Source organism: Trichosurus vulpecula, chromosome 3 (assembly GCF_011100635.1).
Source record: "Trichosurus vulpecula isolate mTriVul1 chromosome 3, mTriVul1.pri, whole genome shotgun sequence".
Classification (NCBI taxonomy): domain Eukaryota; kingdom Metazoa; phylum Chordata; class Mammalia; order Diprotodontia; family Phalangeridae; genus Trichosurus; species Trichosurus vulpecula.
The window spans coordinates 167,631,211-167,655,126 of NC_050575.1; the positions used below are offsets into that span (position 1 = coordinate 167,631,211).

The following is a 23,916-nucleotide window of genomic DNA, read 5'->3' on the forward strand; positions in this document are numbered from 1 at the left end:
TAGTCATGCCATGTCTCTTTGATGGCATTTACAAAATAAACCACAAACCATTCTTAACAAAGCTTAAAATGTTTCTGATTTAGTTCCAGCAATTAATTGCACAATTTCTATACAAAGTAGCTTTAAATCACAGTTACATATTCCCAATGTCCTTTTAAAGCAGCACATTTTTTTCAGATGCCTGATTGTAGTTATCCGGTCCCTAGATAGTGAAAGAGAATTCTGCTTCTCTGGTTCAGATCTAGAAATTCTCAAACAATTCTGACTTAATATAACTTAGTACAATCACTTAAATTTGGCTCTCCTTTTTTTAACTTCAGAGTATTTCAGTTCATATATCATCTACTGTTTCTAACCTTACCTAAATTTTGTACCTGGTATAAGAATCATTCAAAGTGTGAAGGTCCAACCATAAATTGAACCCATCTTCCTTTTAAAATCATCAGACAGATACTTTACAAAGGAGATATAATTTCACTTGTAACAATATCTTATACAATTTCCTTGTGCAAAAATCCAAATTTAAGATCTTATTACCTAAACACACTTATTAGCTTGAATTTCCATGATTGATATATTTTGGAGCCAATCATACACATCTGTATATAATTCTTAGAGGAATCAATCTGATCCTATTGCATTTTCTCAAAATTTGCTATCCTATTTAATTAGACATTTATCACATTACATCTTTGTCTTATTACTTTGTCTAATTATTTCCTCCTTCTGGAAGATGTTATCTCTATATTATTTAATCTTTATTTGGCCATGAACATAGGTTAAAATTGTAAGCTATTCATTCCTGCATCCTATTACAATAACTCAGAGATATTCCAATATTCATCTATTACCTAATAGATTTAGCATTGTGCTTACAAAACTTCTTGATAGTATAAATTTGCTATGAAACAAAAGAGGGACAATGTCATATATCTTAACAGAAGGAAAGAACTTTCTTAGCTCTGTTTGATTCTAGGCATGAGTCATATCTGATAGCCAATCATATAGTCACTAGGTGCTGAAAGCAGGGCTTGGGAGTAATCAGGTGTGGATTTTCCTTTTCAGAAAGGAAATAGCAGAATTGGGAAATAGAGTCAGGAAGATCCTACCTAGGCTGTGTCCAAGGTTATCTTCAAAACTTTTTCCCAGGCACAGACATCCACCTTTAAAAGTTCTCAGCCTGTAATGCCTGCCATTGGCTTCATGTGACTTATCCCTGTAATCAGAGCTTAAAACAATATTAAATTGTGTCCCATAAAATCTTAAATAGCAAATAAATATCCTTCAGATGGGACTGTCCCAAATTTCACTGAGCTAATAATTATCAAATCAAGCTACATAACTTTTCTGTCTTCTAAAATACTTTCTCACACTCTCAACTTAACTTAAACCATTTGAAACTAGTATTCCTTGGGACAGGAGAGGCTTAGCTAACTCCCATTTGTCCCCAAACCTTCTTATCTGCCTCTGGTATTTCCAATCAAACCTTTATTTACCTTTCCAAATTTTTCAAACCCATTATTCAGTCTTTCTTTATGTTTCAACCATAAGACAAGATAGCTCATAAATTAATACTTTTGACTGACATAACTGTCTGTACTGGAATCCATTCCAGCTTAAACAAAGAAAAGAGGTTAATGACCAACCTCACAGGTTGAGGACAGGGACACTTCAGGAATCAAATCTTATACACATTGATAAGCTCCAACTCTTGTTTAAAATCACAAAAACATTTTCCAAAACATTTCTAGAATTATTTTCCTTCCTTAAAAACAGTTTGAAATTTATCCTGTTGTTAAAAGGAATACTCACTAAACTTTTCTGAAGACAATTATTTAGAAGGTTTTAAAATGATAGACATCTCCTTCTTTTTCCTTAAAGCAAATTAACCCTTAAATGCTGGAATTCATTAACTAAGTTGGTGCCAAATGTCCTCATTCTCAAATACTGCACAGAATTCCTAGATATTACAAAGTTCCTCTGTCGAAAAGGTGTTGTAATGGGGACGACACTTAGTTTGTATAAATTACATACTCAATTAAATTTACCTTATCACAATAACAAAGTTTACCAGGACTTTAAAAACTTTTTCCATAGCAATTCCCCTACACAGAAAGCTTTATACAAGATTGATAAGAATTCACAACTAGATGGTTTCAAAAGTCCTTATTTCAATTAACAACCTCAATTTCTTACTTAGGCACAGTTCTTAATCTAATAACATCTAGATTATAAGAGGAATTATTTTTCTAACAGCATAGGTAATGCAATGTCAACCAAGTTGCATAATATAACAAATTTAGAAATACAAGTACACCACAAGCAATTATCATGTATTTAAAACTTGAAACAGACTATAACTTAGTTGGATGAGCAAATCAAATCTGAATTCATAATCACTAATGGTAACATTTTAATTTCTAAGGCCCAATACTCTTAGTATTGTAAAAGATTACCACATTTTTCAATATTGCTGATACATCTGTTTGTCAAATTACACAATTTAGAAATGTAACAATGCCCTAAACATAATTATGCGTTTTAAAACTTGAAACAACCCATTTATCAATTTAGGTGAATGCATTTCCAAATCTCCATGCACAGAGAATCTTTCATCTCATCATTTGAAACTACAACCTTAAATCACCAGATATATTCTCATAATAGAAAAGTTTTCACATAGAAAGTCTGTTCTCATGGTTAAATATCAGTATTATTAATTATTTACTTGTTATAACCACATATAACAGTTCCAAATTTCATTACATCTCTTTTAAAAACCCAATTCACATATATCAAAATCAGATTAAAATTGTTATAATGTCATTTCTTACCACACAACGGTCTTCTCAAAGTTCACAATCTAAGAGAATTTTTGGGAACACAATGCAAGTTTAGAAATACAGAAACAATAATTTTCAGGTGACATCGATTGTGTTTCCAGATTACCACATATAGAAATTATTCAGCTTATTACTTTTGGTATTTAAAAACCACTTCAAATTAACAATTACATTAATTTTAAAGAGAGATAATAATAATGTTGTGTCTAAGATATACCAGACTTTATGTTATGCATCTTACAATCCTTATCATTTTGATCCCATAACAACCATCATTATTATTTTCCCCTTACAAATCAGGAAACAGGTCAAACAGAGATTAAAATACAGTTTTGCAATTGTAACAAAGAAGTGTAAAGTTACCTAGAGCAGAAGCTAGTATCCCAGTGGTGACAATTCTGGGAGGCAGAAAGTTCAAATCCATCTACCTTGCCCTTCCCCCACAACTGCAGAAGTTACTGAGCCTAGGGCAGTTTTGCATCTGCTAGGACAGAGTGGGCAGAATGCATAGGACCTGGGTGACATTTCCAAGCCTTGCCAAAAAGGATGGGCTACAAAGGTATCCAGGGGCACAGGACTGCCGGATACTGTCAGTCTGTGAATTTCTGTCCTTCTCCTCCTTTTGCCAGGTGGGGAAGGGTGATTTAAGTTTTCCCTGCAGTTCTCCTGCATTCTCTTCTCCTAATCTGATCTGGGATGAGAGAGGTTTGTTTTAACTGCTCTAACTCTTACTACAGCCCTGGCTCGGTCAGAGACAGGACAACAATGGTGAAAGATCTCAATGATTTTAACTTAAGTAAACTTAACCTAAGTGATCAGCATTGGGAGGGTGTTTTAGCACCAGTGAGAGTTACTGGAGTGATCTATAGCCGGAGTTTTCTCTCCCAAAATTCCAACTAATCAGTTTCCAAACTTTTAATGAATAACCAATCCCAGAATCTGCTAAAATGTTTCAGCTCTATTTTTTTCTTCAAGTCCGGTTGGCCAGACCAGACATTGAAAAAGAAAAAAGAGTCTCTGTTTCCCTAACTGCAGCCTCAGAATTCTCTGGCTACCTGCGTTTTGGATTTTACCAGGTATAGACATTTCACAGCACATGCTCTCACACAGACAATTAACAGACAATTAACAAAACAAATACAGAACAAATACAGACTGAGCTCAGAGTTTAAACAACAGAGAATTAGAAACTTCCCCTATGGTCTTTGGGGAAGCCTTGGAGTTCCTGATTTTTCTGACTCTCCATATCCTATCCCTTAGGAAGGGGGAAAGGGGAGATGGAGGAAGACTAGGTCAGGTAAGGGAAGGCTAGGAGTAAGGATAAAATGCATTTATCCTCCCCATAATCAGAGCCTTTAAGGGAAGGAAGCAGGAATAGGGCAGAAGGCAAAAATAGAGCCCTTAAGGGAAAGGGGGAAAGGGGGAGGGAAGGGAGAAGGCAATAGTAGCAGAACAGAGTTACCTCCGGATCAGAGCCTTTCCTGGGAGGCAGAAGGGGAGGGGGTAACAGCAAAGTGCAGTTTTTCTCCCCAGGATCAGGGCCTCCAAGGGAAGGAAGGAAGGGAGGGAGTGAGGAATAGGGTGGAGGGAGTGGTGGAACGGTTGGACTTCTAATTCTAGTTTTTGACTGATCCATAGCTAATTTCTAGATCAATCAGTGTTTCCAGGGGATCTATGTGCGTTTGACCACAGATTTGATCCCTGCCCCCAGAGCTAGCTTAAAGGGAATTTTTGGACTTTTCTGACCAATTTTGTGGGAGTCCTTTTTGGAAGCTGGGAATGGAGACAACTTACCCCCACCTTGTCAAGGCCAAAATTCCAGGAAAAATTAATCCTATGGCACCCAAAAGCGTTGGCAAAGTTGGGCTGCATTGTCCCGTTTCCATCATTTCCATCCGAGTCACGGCACCATAACTGTTAAACCTGAAAATTTGGTTGAAGGAAACAACAGAGCTAGGTGATAGAAAAATCCGTGTTGTTTATTATTTTCCCTTAAAGCATAGCTAAGCTAGCTTACTTGTACATGCAAGGAGTCAGAGCATAAGCTCTGGCTCTCTGAACAAAGCAATGAGAAAACTTATATATGTTATTTTAGCAGACCTAGCAAGCCTGTATTACCTCACGTTTATGACCCCCGTGTATGTTTAACCATGATACAAGAAGAGGATTTTCCTCAATGAAATAGGATTTGTAAAGAAAGTTGACAAAGGTCAGTTAATATTAAGCGAGGTAGTCTCTCTTGGAGTTAGGGTCTCATCCCTTAATGGCTAACGGCTAAGAATGTCCTTAGGTCAGTCTAATCTGGCCTTGTTGACAGTGGTAAGGGTATTTCCTGAGCAAACTTTTAGAGAGAACAAAGAAGCCCAGGTCCTGGATCTTTATCCAGTTACTCATTAATTCAGGCTCTGGGTCTGGTTGAAATTAGAAATGATATAAAATAGTTTAATATTTTCCACACCCTCAACCTGGTTCAGCCCATCCATGAAATGGTTTACTGGGGTGTGGCCACTGCACATACCACAGCTTCTTGGAGCCACAGGTGAGAGTTCGGTGGAACAGGTGGACACCAAAGGTGGAAAGCAGCCCTGAAAAGGGCTCAGCAGCCATCACACCAGAGGCACCAGTCCTCCCTGAGCATACCCTACACCCCGCAAGTTTACAGCAGGAGTTCAATGGAGGGGATAGGACAATAGAAAGATAGGTAGATAGGAAGGAAAGAAGGAAGAAAGAAAGAGGGAGGAAGAGAGAATAAGAGGGAGAAGGGGTGAGAGAGAGAGAGAAAGAGAGAGAGAGAAAGTCTGTGGTTCAATGACTTACTCGACATCACACAGGCAATATTTGTCAGAGGAAGGAGTTGAATCAATCCTCCTGGCTTCAAGGTTAGTGCTCTATCCATTACACTTCAGCTGTTTCCTTTAAGGGTCATACCATGTACTTTTCCACAGTTCTTTCTTCCAGCTCTATAGAAATTCTTACCTTTGCTCTAAGGTGGTGGTCAAGATAACTGCACATTGTGAATGAGGTTGATCTGACTTGGCTATTTCTCCGTGAAGTGATAACGTGTCTTTGGCATTCTACTTCCTTTTCTACCTATTTACTAACCATCAGTCTTAAACCTTCTCCCTTTGCCCAGTCCTTGAGACCTAAGGGGTTAATTAGGCCACAGGACATCAATGATTTAAGGGGGCGGGGGAGAGAATACCCTTAATCTGCATATCTTGATGGGTGTCAGCCCAGTACTGAGTTGAAGTTTGAAAGGAAGCTGATTTAGGTTTGATATTAGGAAGCACTCAGCAGTCTTGAGAGTGGTGGTGGAAGGAGCTGTCTTGAAAGTTAGTTTCCTCTCAATGGAGATCTTCAGATAAAGGCAGAATGACCACTTCTCAGGGATATTGTTAAGGAGATTCCTTTTAGCTATGGCTCTGACTAGGTGATGGCAATAAGAATAGCAGTAACAATATCTAGCATTTATTTAGCTCTTTAAGGTTTGCAGAGCAATTTACCTGTATTATCTAATTCACCCTTACCACAATCCGGGGAGAAAGGTGCTCTTATTATCCTATTTTGCAGATGAGGAAATTGTGGCTCAGAAGACTGAGTGACTTGCCCAGGGTCATACAGCTGGTAGCTGAGGCAGGATTTGAACTCAGGTCTTCCTGACTCCTAGTTCAGTCCTGTAACGAATTTCTGATGACTTTTGGTTTCTCTTCCAACTTTGTCAATCTGTGGTTCTCTTTTTTACTTGCAAGTGAGACTTAGACTTTTGGGCTTTCTTCCCATGGGATCAAAGAGTGTGCGTGTAAACTACTCCATTATTGAAATAAAAGGGAATGGCCAAATATAAGTAATATACACACCACCCTTTTGCCCCAAGGAGTATCAAATTACTTCCTTCTTTGTTTTAAGATAGTCTTCAAATGGCTCCTCCAGTGATCCCATGGGGCTATCCAATCACACCAAGAGCCAAGAGTGTTTTATTTGAAAGTCATTCCTGGAAAGATGCCGTCTGAGTAAATGGTATTGGTTATTGCCCCTTATAGAATGGATCCTAAGTCACCGTCAGTAAACAAATCATAGATAGGCTTTCCTAGCCTACCTCCCAACCCTCTGAAAATGAAAAAAAATAAAAGAACATGAAAAATGAAATCACAGCATTCACGTGTGAAATATAAGAAATATAAACAGTGTTGCATAATGACAGAACATCCAAGAGGAGGTTTTTTTTTTTTTTAAATGAGGAGGCTTTCTTTTTTCAATAAACAGATTGGAACTTTGCCAGCCCCCTTCCTTGTCACATACCGCCTCCAACAACCAATTATTTTCTTTTCTGTTTTAAAATGCTTTTAAAATGGAGCCTTGAGAAATCTCACAGTTTCCATTACAGTATCCAATAACAAAACTTGCATTAATTCAATTCATTTCAACAAGCATTTATTAAGTGCCTACTATGGAGCAGACCCTGGGCTAACTGCTGGGGATTCAAAGATTAAAAACAAAATAATTATTGCCTTTAAGGAGCTTATGTTCTACTGAAAAGCAACAGTGATCTTGCCCTACCATTACTGAAAACATTTCTAGAATTCAGGGCCAGGAGAGCCCTTAGGGACTGATTAATCTAACCCCTCATTTGACAGATGAGGAAACTAAGACCCAGAATGTCAGAGGTAGGACTGGAACTGAGGTCTTCTAATTCTTTTTTTTATTTGCCAATATTATGATTTATTTAAATCAGCACAATTTTCTTTACATTTCTAAAAGATGATTGCACATAAAATTGCGAATCAACTATATACAATTCGCTATTACTTTTAAATATATAATAAAGTTATCATGTAACTTTCTTTTTTTTTCTTTCCTCTTCTCCCTCCCTCACACCCCCCCACAGATGGCTACCATTAGACATAAATTTGTGTGTGTATGTGTGAAATCATTCTAAACGTACTTCTATTAATCAGTTCTTTCTCTGGTTGCAGATAACATCTTCCTTCATAGTTTGTAGTTAATTTGGGTATTTATTTTGTTTTGGGGGGGGGTTTGGAGGGGGGAAGGCAGGGCAATTGGGGTTAAGTGGTTTCCCCAAGGTCACACAGCTAGTAAGTGTGTTAAGTGTCTGAGACCAGATTTGAACTCGGGATCTCCTGACTCCAGGGCTGGTGCTCTACTCACTGTGCCACTTAGCTGCCCCTTGGGTATTTATTTTAGTCAAAATGACTTAGTCGATCAAAGTCGTTCTTAAAACAATATTTCTGTTACTGCATACAAAGCTCTCTTGGTTCTGCTCATTTTCCTCTTATGGGGAATTCTAAATTCTAATTCTAATTCTAATTCTAAATTTGGTGTCCGGTCGATTATGGCATACTGCCTATTCTAGTCATCTTTGTGAATGGCCTTCAGACAGTTCTTTGGACAGAATTAGTCTATGTGTGTGATGGATTTTTTTTTGGGGGGGGGGTTGGTTTCTGACTCTAAATAGTATGAGCCAGCAATTATCAAGCATTTTCACCAGTAAGAAATTTGGACTGGGGCAGCTAGATGGCACAATAAGTAGAGCACCAGCCGTGGAGTCAGGAGGAACTGAGTTCAAATGTGGTGTCAGACACTTAACACACTTACTAGCTGTGTGACCTTGGGGAAACCACTTAACCCCAATTGCCCTGCCTTCCCCCCTCCAAAAAAAAAAAAGAAATTTGGACTATTCCCCCCAAAGAAATTCCACTACTAAAGATTTGCCGCCAGAGAGAAGATGCAAAACAACATAGGAGAGGCCCTGAAGGCCGTACCACAAGAAGGTCCCGAAACATTTTAAGCAATGTTATTAGCAATGTTGGAGGGATATATATGTATATATACTCCTAAAGTGACTGCTCTCAAGGGAGCAATTCTTGTTATTTGAATGTGAACCTGGAATCAGGAAAGCTTGAGTTGTCTCGTGCTGCTAGTGGCATTCCCTTTGAAGTTATCTTCCACTTTGACTGCATATGTCTTGTATGTAAAGTTTTTTCATATTGTCTCCCCAGTTAGAATGCCAGTCCCTGAAGGCAGGAACCATATCTTGTTTTTCTTTTGTATCCCAGGCACTTAGTATTTGACATACCGTAAGCCCTTAATAAGTGCTTTAATGACTGGCTGACTGACCCCATCGGACTGGGTTTGTTCATCTGTAGAAGAGGATGAATGAGGGCTGTTATCTCACAGCGTTGTGGGGGAGATCAAATGAGTCTCAGTAGTTTTAAACTGCATAAAGATTTTTGGGACACCCCATGTATGTGAAGCGTTTGGCAAGATTCAAAGCCCTACACGTGTTATTGTTGTTGTTTATTTATAAGTTCTAGTTTCTGGAATCGGTGTATTAGTGCTCCAAAGAGTGAGCACCCCTGATATCAAGGAGTGAAGTCACAGACTGTCACCCAATGAAATGAAGTCAGTAGTAACCAACCAGGAGTGAATGAGGTCAGCTAGCCAAAATACAAAGAGTATTATCACACCCACCCGCTACCAAAAAATGGCTTATATCTAGGGTTTTTGAAGCTAAGACTAAGGGTGCATATGGTTTTTACATATGAATATATATTATATACATATATGTGTTTGTGTATGTATGTCTTTGTGTATCTTTTTAAGGCATTCATTTCAAATTAATTTAATAGGAAGATATGGATTGTAGTCTTGAAAAATGAAATACTCTGGCTTGAGGAAGTTGTATTGGCAATCAAAATGTGCTCTTAGCACTTAATTCAACCAAGTGCCCTTGAAGAGTTTGGCTTTTATTTCCCTGATTAAATTAGGGGTCCTTAATGACCTCCTTGCCTCAAGGGAAAGCCTAGTTTACATGTGTTTGAGTGACATATTTGTGACATCAAAGGCTTTTAGACCACGTGGGTTTAAATTGCATTTTTGTGACGATTTTAGGTCACATGGGTAGTCATATGTGTGACTCACCCTTGACCCTGAAAAAGATATAAAACCAGAGGTTGGCTTTCTCTTTTTTGGAGCTCTGAGCCACAGCCATGGTGGTGCATGTGACTCTGGGCCAGCCCTTGTTATGAGCTCCCTGGGTGAACTCAGATGTTGGTAACTATGAATTTTACTTGGTCTGTCTGTTGATGTTTGTAATTTGTTTGTATTTGCTCTGAAGTTCAGGGTGCTGGCTTTTTACCCTGAACTAAGTGAATGATATTTGTATGCTGGATTGAAGTAAGATTGTTAAGCCCTTAACATTGCTTTCCTTAGTAGAGCAGATCAAAAGAACCTGGGCTTACAGCATTCTTGTTATTGGGCTCATGTTGGTTTTTCACCCCCACAGTAGCTGCTAGCAGAATTGTTGAAACGGAAGGGTTGTAACAACAGAAGTCTGGGGTGGCCGATAAAGAATAGTGATGAAGAAGAACTAGAAAGTTGAGGTGGTATCAAACAGTATGTCCATCACTGTCCAGTGGGGAGTGAAGGCCCTTGACCAGTCAACACCAGCACTGGAGACCAACACATCAATAGCCAAGATACTTCTTAAAGTGATCTAAATCTTTGTTCTGGATCAGTACTCACCAAGCCACTTGCTGATACTAATTTGGTTTTCCCAACTGGACTTTCTGCTGATCAATAGGTGTAAGTTTTTCAGGCCAACTGGCAATTCTACAGGAAGAATTTGGGGTTCAGTGGAAAGAATACTGCAGTTGGAGCTGGAGGACCTGCATTCAAATTCTGACTCTGCCTCTTACTATTTTTCTGACCACATCATCCCTTCTAGGTCCCTTCTAGCTCTAAATTTATGATTTCCATGATGTGTAAAGTGAAGAGTTGGACTAGACAACCTCTACAATTCTTTCTAGCTCTAAATCTCAGATCTTCTTTGTGTAAATTAATGTAAGAAAGGGAGATTTGATTTCCCCACAGCTCCTCAATGGCTTCTGGTGTCCTCCTTCATTCAGCTTGCTGTTTTCTTCTGTTCATTTTAGGAGCTAAGTTGGAATCTGACTTACACCTGGAATGATTTTTCGAGATTACAAGGGGTCATGCTATCATTGTTTGTCCTGTGTTGCTCCCTTCTGTTTCACTCAGAGGGCCTCATCCATCCAGACTCAGAAATGAGTCACCTGGCCCAGATGCACCTCTACAATTAATTTAATACCCCTCTTCCATGATGACATCCCTTGACTAAATCCACTGACATTAATTAGTTGGCATTCTTACTCATCAGCTGGTGTCTTTGGTGCCTGGTGAGTTTTTTTTAAAATGTTTATACCATTGATTTTATTTTTTTGATTTATTTTTTATTTTTAGTTACAACACTCAGTTTCACAAGTTCTTGAGTTCCAAATTTTCTGCCCCCCAAGATGGCATGCAATCCAACATAGGTTCTACATATACTTTTGCATTAGACTTATTTACACAATAGTCAAGTTGCAAAGAAGAATTATAACCAATGGAATGAATCATGAAAAAGAAGAAACAAAACCAAAAAAGAAGTAAAAAGAGAGAGCAAATGGTTTATCTCAACCTGCATTCAAACTCCATAATTCTTTCTCTGGGTGTGGATAGCTTTTTCCAACATGATTCTTTTGGAGCTGTCTTTGAACCTTGCATTGCTGAGAAAAGCCAAGTCTATCAAAGTTCGTCATCACAGAAGCAATGTGTCTGTGGTTATATACAATGTTCTCTTGGTTCTGCTCCCCTCACTCAGCATCAGATCATGTAAGTCTTTCCAGGTTATTATGAAGTCTATCTGCTCCCCATTTCTTATAGCACAATAATATTCCATTACATTCATATACCACAATTTGTTTAACCATTCCCCAATGGATGGGCATCCCCTTGATTTCCAATTCTTTGCCACCACAAAAAGAGCTGCTATAAATATTTTCATATGTATGGGTCCATTTCCCACTTCTATGTTCTCTTTAGGATACAGTCCTAGAAGTGGTATTGCTGGGTCAAAGGGTATGTACATCTTTATAGCCCTTTGGGTATAGTTCCAAATTGCTCTCCAGAATGCCTGAATCAGTTCGCAACTCCACCAACAATGTAACAGTGTTCCAATTTTCCCACATCTTCTCCAGCATTTATAATTTTCCTGTTATCTCATGTTAGCCAATCTAACAGGAGAGATGTATTACCTAAGAGTTGTTTTGATTTGCATTTCTCTAATCAATAGTGATTTAAAGCATTTTTTCATATGCCTATAGATCTGTGTAATTTCTTCCTCTGAAAACTGCCTGTTTATCCTTTGACCAATTGGGGAAAGACTTGTATTCCTATAAATTTGACTCAGTTCTCTGTATACTTTGGAGATGAGGCCTTTATCAGAGACACTTGTTATAAAAACTCTTTCCCAGTTTTCTGCTTCCTTCCTAATCTTAGTTGCATTGGCTTTGTTTGCACAAAAACTTTCCAATTTGACATAATCAGAATTATCCATTTTGCATTTTGTAACGCTCTCTATCTCTTGTTTGGCCATAAATTCTTCCCGTCTTCATAAATCTGACAGGTAAACTATTCCTTGCTCTCCCAAATTACTTATAGTATCAGCCTTTATACCTAAATCGTGGACCCATTTTAACTTTATTTTGGTATACAGTGTAAGATATTGTTCTATGCCCAGTTTCTGCCATACTATTCTCCAGTTTTCTCAGTACTTTTTGTGAAATAGTGAATTCTTAACCCAGAAGCTGGACTCTGGGTTTATCAAAGGGTACATTGCTATAGTCCTTGACTACTGTGTCTTGTGTACCTAACCTATTCCACTGATCCACCACTCTATTTCTTAGCCAGTACCAAGTAGTTTTGATGCCTGATGCTTTATAATGCAGTTTAATATCTGGTATGGCTAGGCCACCTTCCCTAGCATTTCTTTTCATTAATTCCCTTGATATTATGGACCTTTTGTTCTTCCAGATGAATTTTGTTTTTATTTTATCTAGCTCTGTAGTTTGATTGGTATGGATGCCTAGTGAGTTTTGTTGGGGTGAAGCAGGGCCTGATTCACCTCTGGTTGGACTGATGATAAGACGCTGCTGTGCTTTCAGGGCTGATGACCAGACCCTGGGTCATGTGGTGTCCCTACCAAGGTGCAGTAACCTTATGAAATTCAGCCAGGGGGTCAACAGTTGGCCTCTCTATTCTTTTCCTCTTCTTTTCATTGCTCAGTCCAATTCCCAAAGCATTTTTGGTAAAATATCAGCCTCACTGTTTCCAAACCATTGCTTGTATCACCATCTTTTGTGAATTAAACAAGATATACACCCTGGACCTTGGTTTGAATCCTTACTCTGCCAGTCACTCTATCTGTGTGACTTTGGACAAGTTACTCCCCCTCTTTGGGCCTCAGTTTCTTCTTCTATTAAAAAAAAGAACTCAGACTGGATGATCAACAAAGTCACTTTCAGCTCTAAATCCTATGACCTATAACCCATTGACAGCACTGAGGAGAAAGAGAATACACATTATGTGATTCTCTCCATCCAGATCCTAGCCTGGAATCACAGAGGTAGTTAGGACTGGGTTGATGTTGACCAGTAGTGATACTACTCTGTATTTTTTTCTTGCCATTTGTTTAGGTGGAGTGTATTGATGAACAACATGCAAATGATGCCCTTGAGGAGGTAACTATATTTATGACCTTTCCTTTTTCTTTTTTTGGGGGGTGAGGAGAAGGGGGAAGGTCAGGGAGTGGGGCTGAGGGGAAAGGGCAAACAAAAAGGAAGTATAGATGTGGTACATTTAAGGAAAAGACTTTAGAAGAAATGACTACATTTTTTGTTGAAATTAATGGTTACACAGCAATTTTGAAGGCTGATCAACCGTGAAAGAGTTAGCTACTCTGACCAAGACAATGATCAAAGACAGTTTCAAAGGACCCATGATGAAAAATGCTATCTACCTCCAGAGAGAGAGAACTGATGAACTTTGAGTGAAGATTGAAGCATTTTTTAAAAAATTATTTATTTTTCTTAGTTTTGTGTGTGTTTTCTTTTGCAACATAGCTAATATGGAAATATGTTTTGCATGACCTCAAATGTAGAATCAATATAATATTTCTGGGCTTCTCAACTGGGGAGGGGGCTAGAAGGAGGGAGAGAATTTAGAATTCAAAATTAAAAGAAAGAATGTTAACCTTTTTTTACATATAATTGGGAAATATTTAACAAAATCAATAAAAATATATTAAAATTAATGGTCACATTAAAATCTAGTAACTAGTAGAACAAAGATATGTTTATGGAGGATTATTTTTATAGGTGAAATTAATTTCCAAAAATCAAGTGAGATTTTAATAATTTAAATTAAATTGACATTAAATATTTAATAATTTGTTCAGTGAATTTTATTTTCTGTAAAAATCCAGTAAATTATTTTGTTTGTCTAAAACCAATATAGCTGCAGTGGGATTTTTTTGGGGTGGGGCAGGTCGATGTTGCATTTTTTGGCAAAGTGAAACTAAAATAAAAATAGAACATAGATACATAAAATCTTATTTGGGGTGGAGGAAGACAAGGCAATGTAATTTAATTCTGTTTGCCTTCATGCATTTATTCATTTATTTGTTCCTTCAGATATTTAATGTACAAAAACAAATTAAAGAAACTTGCTAATTCCTCAAAAAAAAGGTATCATAAAATCTCATTACATGATGGGATTAACATGGTTCTGTGATTTCTTTGCTTGTGCTTAGCACAGTGCCTGGCACATCGACAGCTAAATACACACTTATCCAATTTCCCTTCCTTTCCCTTGCTCCTGTTGAAGAACTTCCTCTGTGCAAATTTTTCAGATTTAAAGTTTACTACAGCATTGAGATATTAAGTGCCTCTCCCAAGGTCACAATGCCTAGATGGGTCAGAGGAAGGCACAGCTTTCTATGCACTATACTAGGTCACCCCTTTTTTATGAGGCAAAAAGTATTAAACTACATTGCCTTTTACAAGACTATCCTTCACATAGCAGAAGAGAATGACCATATTTCCCTAAACTTTCTCTTTGCAAGTCCAGCGCTTTCAAATGATCCACATAGTGCATGGGCTCTAGTCTCCTCACCGTCCATGGTTATCTACCTTGAGTTTGTCAATGTCTTTTTTACAATGTGGCATGCAAAAATGGATGCCATATTCTGGTGGTCTGCTATGGAAAGAGGAAAAAGACCACTGCCCATCTTACTCTAAATACTGTGATTCCCAATTAATGGAGATTAAGACTCCATTGGGGGAGGGAAGGATAGGTACCCCAAGACGTGAGCAATCTGTTAACTCTCAATATGTCTTTGTAAGAGAAGCTAGGAAAACAAAGGGCAGCTCTCCCCCGCCGGTTTTGGAGGCAGGAGCTTCAGTTCAAACCTTTCTTGGCATCCCTTCTTATGTATAGGTCATCTGGGTGCAGGTCAAAGGTTCATAAGCCAGAGAGACTGGATTTCTAAAGTGCCCTTCTGAATCTTCATTTCCTTTTCCTGTCTATCTCTGTCTCCCTTTTTCTCTCCAGTCTTTATATTTAAATCCCCCCCTCTCTCTTCTCCCTGTGCCTCTCTTTCTTTTTCTTAATATCTTTATCTCTGACTCTTTCTGACTATCTCTGTCCCTTATACACATAGTTGCCAGTTTAGCAAATGACTTGAGGGCAGGGGGGAGGTGTAGCAGGGAAGGTCTAGAATTTATTTGTTTCACTTTTGGTCAGGATACTAGTAAGGAATGCTGAGTAACCACTTTTAGATTCTCTTTCTGCTTCCTCCCCCATAGATGATGCCATTGCTGAAACTTAAGCACTTGCACATCTCAACCTACAAAGAACTCTTTATCACCTGGAACAGTGAGGTAAGGGCAAGCCAGTTCCCTAAGCATCCCCAAGGGTCAAAGTCCTGGACCTTTTGCCTGACTGATTTAATATTTAATGGACTGTGTGGACCAAACAAATCCAATGCAAAGTGCACTTCCTGGGGCATGGAAACCAACCAGGGCCAGAGCAAAATATTCTGGGACTTTGGTCTTCCCATCTTAAACTTTGATCTTTACCATATACTGAATTGAGGAGGGGGGAAGGGCAACAGAGCAGTTAGAGGGTTGGCTGAGGGCGCTCTGTCAGGTTTAGTTGTCCTGAGCTCCAAGAGTGGAGGGACATTGCCCGGCTCTGGATGTCCTTAAAAGGATATTTAATAAAGACCTCTTAATCCAGATAAACAGTGAAGAGCTCTGGCTCCACCCTAGTGAGTCAAGGTAGGTTTCTGGGAGGAAGTGGGCTTTGTGGCTAGTTTTGAAAGAGAGGAGCGGTAAACCAGGCTTCTCAGGATGGCTCCTCATTTAAGTAGAACAATCAGACCAGCCATAGCTTCATTGTCTTTCTGGACTTTTCTTCTCTTCCACGGGTAGCCCTCTAGTCCAACTACACACTCCCTCCTTTACCACTTTCTTTTATGTGTTGGCTTTCCCCATTAGAATTTAAGCTCCTTGAGGGCAGGGGCCGTCTTTCCACTAGTATTTAAGTTCCCAGCCCTTAGCTCTTAGTCTGACACATAGTCTGCTGACTGACTAATTGACTAGACTTAGCTGAGGTGGCATTTTCTAGCGTTTGACATCCGAGATTTTTTCCACCTTGACAGAAGCAAAACTATAGAAGCCCACTCCTAGTTGCCAGCATTGAGAAAATGGTTCTAAATCTTTTCTGCTTTTACTTCATGCTAACTTAAATTTTTTTATTATGAAATTAAGAACCGTGAAAATCTCATGCATTTTAAAATGCAGAGAACAGAAAAGGCAATTGTATCGAAAACCTTTACCTTCCTTTACACATACGTACTGTTTGTTTTTTGAGTGTATCTTAAATTTGATGATGGAATGAGCATTTATATAACACCTACTATGAGCCAAGCGTTGTGCTAAGGTCTTTACAAATATTATCTCATTTAGTCCTCACAGCAACCCTGGGAAATAGGTGCTCTTATTACCTTCACTTTATAGTTGAGGAAACCAAGGCAGTTCAAGTGACTTGTTCAGGGTCATGCAACTAGTAAGTGCCTGAAACTGGATGTAAACTTGGATCTTTCTGACTACCCTGAATCGAATGTTAGCTTTTCCCTGATCTAACCCCCTTTTCACATGGAAGCCCCTCTGTGCCTCTCATTGAAAACGAGCTTTAACAAGATATTTCCCATCTAAGTTTGGACAGATGATCAGCAACTCGCTGGTTAATTTTTTAGGTTGTACCGAGGAGCAGAAGGGTGTTTTGGGGAAGAGCACCAGACTGGAAGTCAGAAAACATGGGTTCAAGTCCCAATTCTGCCACTCTCTTCTCTGCTCTGCCCCTACTCTAAGTCATTTCTTCTTTCTGGGTGAAGGGGTTGGACAGGATAAGTATTTCTCCAACTGTGCGGCAATGCACCCTGAAACACCCCACATTTGTTATTGTCATTTTGAATGATCCTTACGTTGATTACTAATAGTCATTAAAAATAATGAGAGGATTTTACTACAAAGGTCTTGCCAAAGTTTTGTTTAGCTTGAAAGGTTCTACCACTGTGGAAAAGTTTGAGGACCAATGGACTAAATCAAGGAGCTCTTATTTTTGTGAGGAGGAGCTTGTTTTTGGTTTCCCCCAAAGTTGGCTCAGCTCCTCTGTCCACTGCTTACCAGTGATGAAGACCAAAGAAAGGTAAATGCTGATGGACATAGAAATATGGCAGTAAAATCCCTGAGCAGACAGGGAAAGAGGCTTCATTGCTAACTGAGTTTTAAAATAAATGCTCCTTGATCAGTTGACTAATTTATTTCCTACTGGGAATCCTAGCAAGCCTGGGAGAATGAATTATGGGAAAAAGGGATGCATGGTGGCAGCAAATGGCTTACTAAATGAATTTTGGAGTTCTACCGGGGATCTTGAGGGACTGAGTGATACAACGGAAACAGTCCTGGAGTCGTATGACCTCAGTTCAAATCCTACCTTAGACACTTACCACCTGTATGACTTTGAACAAGTCACAACCTCTCTAGGCCAATTTCAAACGATAGGTTGGCTTAGATGGCCTCTGAGGTTCCTTCTTCCATCTCTAGATCAGTGATCAGCTAAACAAAATAGTTGCAAAGATTCCTTCTATCTCTAGCAGTCTATGTTCTACCATCTCTTCCAGTTCTGACATTCTGTGATCACACCCATTATAAATATAAGCTGTATCCTAAATGCTAGGTATTATGGCAAGACTGGTATTAACTAGGGATACTCTCTCATGCAGATTTCATCTGTGTTTCTTTGCCTGGTGATGAGGTACTCAAAGAGAGGAAGCTTAGGTGATTTGATTGCGGCACATAGAGACCTGAAGAAGAAAATGGACCTTATGGTAAAACCCTCTAGAGAAGCTAGTTCTAAAGGAGGCTCACTGGAACCCCTTGCCTTCCTTCTCACTTGGCCTATAAGCTATAATGAGGGAAACGAGAACCCTGTGTGGGGTAGGGGTATCAAGCTTGGAAGAGTGTGGCCCCTCTCTGCCATTGATTAAATCAAACCATGTCCATTTGTAAAACGGGCAGCACCCATACCATCCTGCTTCTGTTGGCCAATTGCACCGATGTCCTGAGTAGTCCTCACACCCTTTGAATCCTTTGAGCTACATTCATTTGCCTGGTCACACAGATACTAAGAATTCATTACAGAAAAGGGAGTAGCTGGTTTTGGTTCTTCTATTTTTTTTTATTAGCCCTTGTCAATCCTCAGATATGTCCCATGGAGAAATGAGACAGCTGCCTCTCCTAGCTGGTTTAGACATTTGCCTGCCTGAAGAAAGACAGAAGACCTCTCTCAAGGTTCTTATAGCTCTGTGATTCTATGGATTCTTTCTCAGATAATGGAAAAATTCCTGGGACAGGTATTGGATGCCGTGGAGTACCTGCATCAGATGAATGTGATTCACAGGTAACTAGGAATTCTAGACTTTTTTGTAGGTGGCTCCTTTCTTACTAAATAATAATTCCCATTTGTAGAGCCTTTTAATGTTTACTTTCCTTACAACGAGCCTATAAGGCAGGTAGTTAAACTATTATTATCCCCAGAAACGGCAGGGGATTGCCCTGGCTTGCACAGCTAGTCAGTATCTTGAACACAGGTCTTTAGATTCCCTAGATCAGCTCTTTCCAATGGCATGAGCTTCTTCTTACTTCTGTAGTATGTAATGTAAGACAGGTTGGGAGAACAGCCAGAGTCTGAAAGAGGCAGGGAGGCTGGATCAATTCCATGATTATTTGGGCCAGAATAGAGGAGCAGAGCACTATTGTTGGTAATTAATATGCTTCAGTGGAAAAAGGACTGAACAGCAAAGAAGGTCTGGGAAATAGGCGGAAAGGTAAAAATGTCATGTGACCTTTGCCACTGGACTCTTTTCTTACTCCTGTGTAAAAGTGAACAGACAGGTGTGGGCCATTCTAAAGTACAACATGCCAGATAACAAGAATCCGAGGGAACGAGATTAAGCCCTGTTTGTAATCTTTGCTCTCTGTTTGGTGAGGAAGTATGTAATTTGAGGTTTAGAGCAGCCAGTATTTAGAGATGAGCTTTTTAAATATTCCTAATTCTGATATTTTTCATCCTTGGGTAAGTTACTTTATTCCTCTGGACCTCAACTAATTCTTTCTGTAAAATGAAGAGGTAAGGGCAGATGACTGCTGAGGTCCCTTTCAGCTCAAAAGCCTCAGAAGGGGAAGGGAATGGAATGAGCATGTATATAGCACCTATTACGTGATAGGCACGGTTGTTTCGTCGTTTCACTTGGGTCTGACTCTTCCTGACCCCATTTGCGGTTTTCTGAGCAAAGACACAGGAGTGATTTGCCATTTCCTTTTCTAGATAATTTTACAGATGAGGAAATTGAGGTAAACAGGGTCACACAGCTTAGTAAGTGTCTGAGGCTGGATTTGAACTTAGGAAGATGAATCTCCTTAACTTCAGGCCTGATGCTCTGCCCATGCAGCCACCTAGCTGCCCTAGACACTGTATTGAGAGTTTTTACAAATATACTTTCATTTGATCCTCACAATAACCCTGGGAAGCAGGTGCTATTACTATCCCCACTTTACAGTTCAAGAAATTGAGGCAAACAGAGAAGTTAAGTGATTTATTCAGAGTCATACAGTTAGTAAACATCTAAAACTATCTGAACTCAGGACTTCCTTACTCCATGCTTAGTGTTCTATCTACTGTGCCATGAACTACCTTTTGGGAGCCTAAATTTTATAAGAATAGAAAAATATGTGAGTTATATGGCAGAGAGGGCTTCTGTCTTCAATAAATACTATCAGCTTCATGGGATTTTAAGGAGAAGGGGATATGAGTATCCAGTTTGAGGGTCAAGGTGCAGGAGTAGGGACTGGTGAGCTATGCGGCTGCTGCTGCTGCTGCTGCTTTGTTTCTGCACCCAGAACCAGTTTGAAGCAATAGTGGCCTTGTTTTTATTTCAGGAACATCAAACCATCCAACATCATCATGATAGATGAAAGCTACTGCATGCTGGAGGACCTGAGTGCCGAAACTCTGATGCTTGATGAGGCCAAGTGGAAGATCAGAGCCCTGGAAGGTAGTTTGATCTGGCCTCCAGTGGCTTTGTGAAGCAACATTCAGCATTTTCAAGAGCTGCTGGAGTCTTCTCTGCTATTGCTCAAAATGGAATCAGACTGGGTTTTGGCAAACTAAAGTAGCCCTTAGTTCCATTGCCTTCTCCAAATTCCCGAGAGTTGGCAAAGCCAAAGTGTGCACAGCCCATCATGGGGCAAGGCTTTAGGCACATGGTAGATGCCTAGTTTGTTGAGTCAATAAATGAAGCTTCTAGGACACTAGGCATGTCTGGTTTAAGAACACAACCTTAACCACAACAAAAAGAACAAAAAGATATGACAACTGATCAAATATTGCACATGCATACATTACAACATCAACATTACAAAAATTCAGAGGCAGCATGATGTAGAAAAAATAGTCGTGGATTTGGAGTTAAAAGGCCAGGCCTCCAATCCTAGTTCTGCTTCTTATTACCTATGAGCCCTTCTGGGCTCGGTTTCAAAGCCCTTCATAACCTAATCCCTCCCACCTTTCTGGTCCTTTTACATTTTACTACTCAACACATACTGTTCAGGCCATTGTCACATCTCTCATGGCTGTTCCATGAACAACACACTGCATCTCTGGGTATTTTCTGTTCTGGGTATTTTCTCGGTCTGTCCCTTGTTCCTGGAACGTTCTTCCTCCTCCACTCTGTTTATTGATGTCCCTTGTTTCCTTTAAGTCTCACCTAAAATTCCTCCTTATACAGGAAGCCTTAATTAACCCATTAATTTCAGTGCTTTTCCTCTTAATTATTTTCTATTTATACTGTACATAGCTTGCTTTGTATATGTTTATTTGCATGTTGTCTTCCCCATTAGACTGTAAGCTCCTTGAGGGCAGGGACTGTCTTTGGCCTCTTTTTGTATCCCCAGAGCTTGGCATAGTGCCTAGCATATAGTAGGCACTCTATAAATGTTTATTTATTGATTAATCTATAAAATAGGGAGATTAGGCTGAATGGCCTCTGAGGTCCTTTCCAGTTCTAGATCTAATGATTCTCTAAGAGAAAGAATTCACCATTCCTTTCAAATGAGATTATTCAAGCAACCTCTTTTGGCCCCTTATTCCTAACCTTTCAGAAAAGCTGTTGTTTAGTCCTTTTTTTTTTAGTCATGTTGACTCTTCCTGACCCTTTTCAGGTTTTCTTGGCAAAGATATTGGGATTTGCCATTTCCTTCTCCAGCTCATTTTAACAGTTGAGGAAATTGAGTCAAACAAGGTTAAGTGAATTGCCCAGGGTCACACAGCTAGTAAGTGTCTGAGGCCAGATTTGAACTCATGAGGAAGAGTCTTCCTGACTCCAGGTCTGGCATCCTATCCACTGCACCACCTAGATACCCCTTTTAGAGGAAGGCGCCACAACAAACGTAGTTCTGGGTAACCTGCTTCAGGGAAACATCACAGGTCTGGAGATATTCTAAGGAAGAACAGCCTAGATGATAAAGGGGGAAAGGCTGAGAAGTGGGCCAGCAGGGTTTGAAGCTTGAATTCAATCATTTTAGGTTAGTCTTTTTTTTTTTTGGAGAGGGGGAGGAAGGTAGGGCAATTGGGGTTGAGTGACTAGCCTAAGGTCACACAGCTAGTGTGTCAAGTGTCCAAGGGCAGATTTGAACTCAGGTCTCCTGACTTCAGGACTGGTGCTTTAGGTTAGTCTTAATTAGAATACCAATCAGTGAATCATTGAGCACATGTGCTGAGTACTGTGTTGGAACCTGAGGATACAAGAACAAAAGTGACCTAATCCCTGTTCCCAAGGTGTTTGAACAACAAATTATTTCCTTCCCAGCTTAAAGAGGCTCTGATTATATATCCCTTAATGAGCCCACAAGATTTATATAAGGGATATCTCACCTCAAACAAGGCTTCACTAATGGAGCCCTGTTGAATAAAGAGAGTCAGTAGAAAGCAATGAGACTGCTGCCACTGCTGAAAGTGTTTCTGGAATTCTAGGATCCATAGTTGGAAGGGTGCTCAGAGTGCATCTAGCTGGCCCAACTCTCCCATTTTACAGATGGGAAAACTGTGATCCAGGAAAGGGAAGAGACTTAGATGTGCAAGGACGTAAGGCTGGTTTGTGGCAGAACCGCGCAATAGCTAGTAAATACATGGAAGGAATAACACTAAATACCTTACATTTAATTCACTCAGTCAACGAACACATTTTCATGGAACGCTCACTAATGTGTGACCCTGCATTTGTAACAGCGACAACAACAATCCTTCATATTGGCATAGCACCTTCCCATGTCCAAAGCACTTTCACCTCCATTATATGATCTAGAACTTAGTAATAATAAATGAAGTATGAAGGGCTGGGATTATTATCTCTTACAGATGCGGAAACTAGTCTGGAGTTGTAAATTGACTAGCCCAGAGTCATGTGACTCGTAAGCGACAGAATACTATCCTCTTTTCATAGTGTCTTTAACTGGTTAGTAAAGGAAGTGGAATGTCTGGGAGATGTCTCTAACCTTTGACATTGAAAGTAACACCAGGGAGGCTGGTTTTGTCCTTTTACAATATATATCCAAGTTCATCAGTGTTCTAATGATCAGATTTGACTGGATAATTTCTAAGATACCTTCTAGCTCTGCCTTTCTATGATTGGATGATCTCCAGTGCCTCTGTCATGGGGAGTATCCTAGGCTAGTTAGACTTTATCTGTCTCAGAGTGGCAGTGCTGTTGTCCATCCACCTAGCCCCACCCCAGCCTTCTCCCTAGAGACAAGTATGATGTAGGCTGGGAGTCCTCTCCTTGGGCGTTTCTGGTGTGGGGGGTTGCCAGTAGACTAGATCAGTTCCAAGGCTGATTCAGGAGCTTAATTCTCTATGCCAAGATGGGCCACCAGAACTAAACCTGTTTTCCCAAACTTGCTTCCAACAGACCCATTCTTCAAGTCCTGGATGGCTCCTGAAGCTCTTGAATTTGTATTCAGCCCTAAATCAGACATCTGGTCTCTTGGCTGCATTATCCTGGACATGGCCAATTGTTCTTATACGAACGTGAGTCCCCCAGCAAGCCCTTTCCTCTTCTTAACATTTAAGGTCTTCCACTGGATGGACAAAAGCAGTTGGTGAGCAGAATAGCTGTCCTGGGGCTTCACCAAGCACCACTTGTCCCATCCCTTCTCATGCTTTAACTGAAGGAATAGACTGTGGGCAAACCCTTGTCCTGTGGGCTTTAAGAACTGAGCCATTCATTTCTCCCTTTCCTCCCCCAAAAAGTTTCCTCCTGTCCCATTTGCCATACTGAGAGGATCCTATCCAGGCTTCCTGGATGCCTCCCCTCCCAACCTTTGTATCCCATGTGCATGCTACCCATCACCCTTTCATCTTTCACCCCTCTGTTGTTTCTGCCTGGCAAGATCCCATCCATCATTCAAGGGCCATCCCAAATGCTGCCTTCTCCAACAAGCTTTCCTAGAGTCCCTCAGCAGGAAGTATTCCTTTTCCTGCTTTGGTCTCCTTTGCCACTGTATTCATACTTTTCATAGTATTCACCATAGACTGCCTT

General features: G+C 39.8%; 1 protein-coding gene across 6 annotated transcripts in view; it reads left to right on the forward strand.

Annotated features, from left to right (window-relative positions):
* Positions 1-15,897: 15,897 nt before the first annotated feature.
* STKLD1 (serine/threonine kinase like domain containing 1) overlaps positions 15,898-23,916 on the forward strand; it is a 28,314-nt gene continuing 20,295 nt past the window's right edge. For 3 of the 6 annotated variants that reach the window (XM_036749624.1, XM_036749628.1, XM_036749629.1), the window contains exons 1-5: positions 15,898-16,036; positions 18,046-18,150; positions 18,652-18,722; positions 20,261-20,376; positions 23,287-23,405. In XM_036749624.1, coding sequence (XP_036605519.1) covers positions 18,073-18,150; positions 18,652-18,722; positions 20,261-20,376; positions 23,287-23,405 — 384 coding nt within the window. In that variant the 5' untranslated portion in view covers positions 15,898-16,036; positions 18,046-18,072. Of the gene's footprint in view, positions 16,037-18,045; positions 18,151-18,524; positions 18,723-20,260; positions 20,377-23,286; positions 23,406-23,916 lie in introns of those variants that run through there. The other 3 variants (XM_036749626.1, XM_036749627.1, XM_036749625.1) reach the window with 3 other exon arrangements.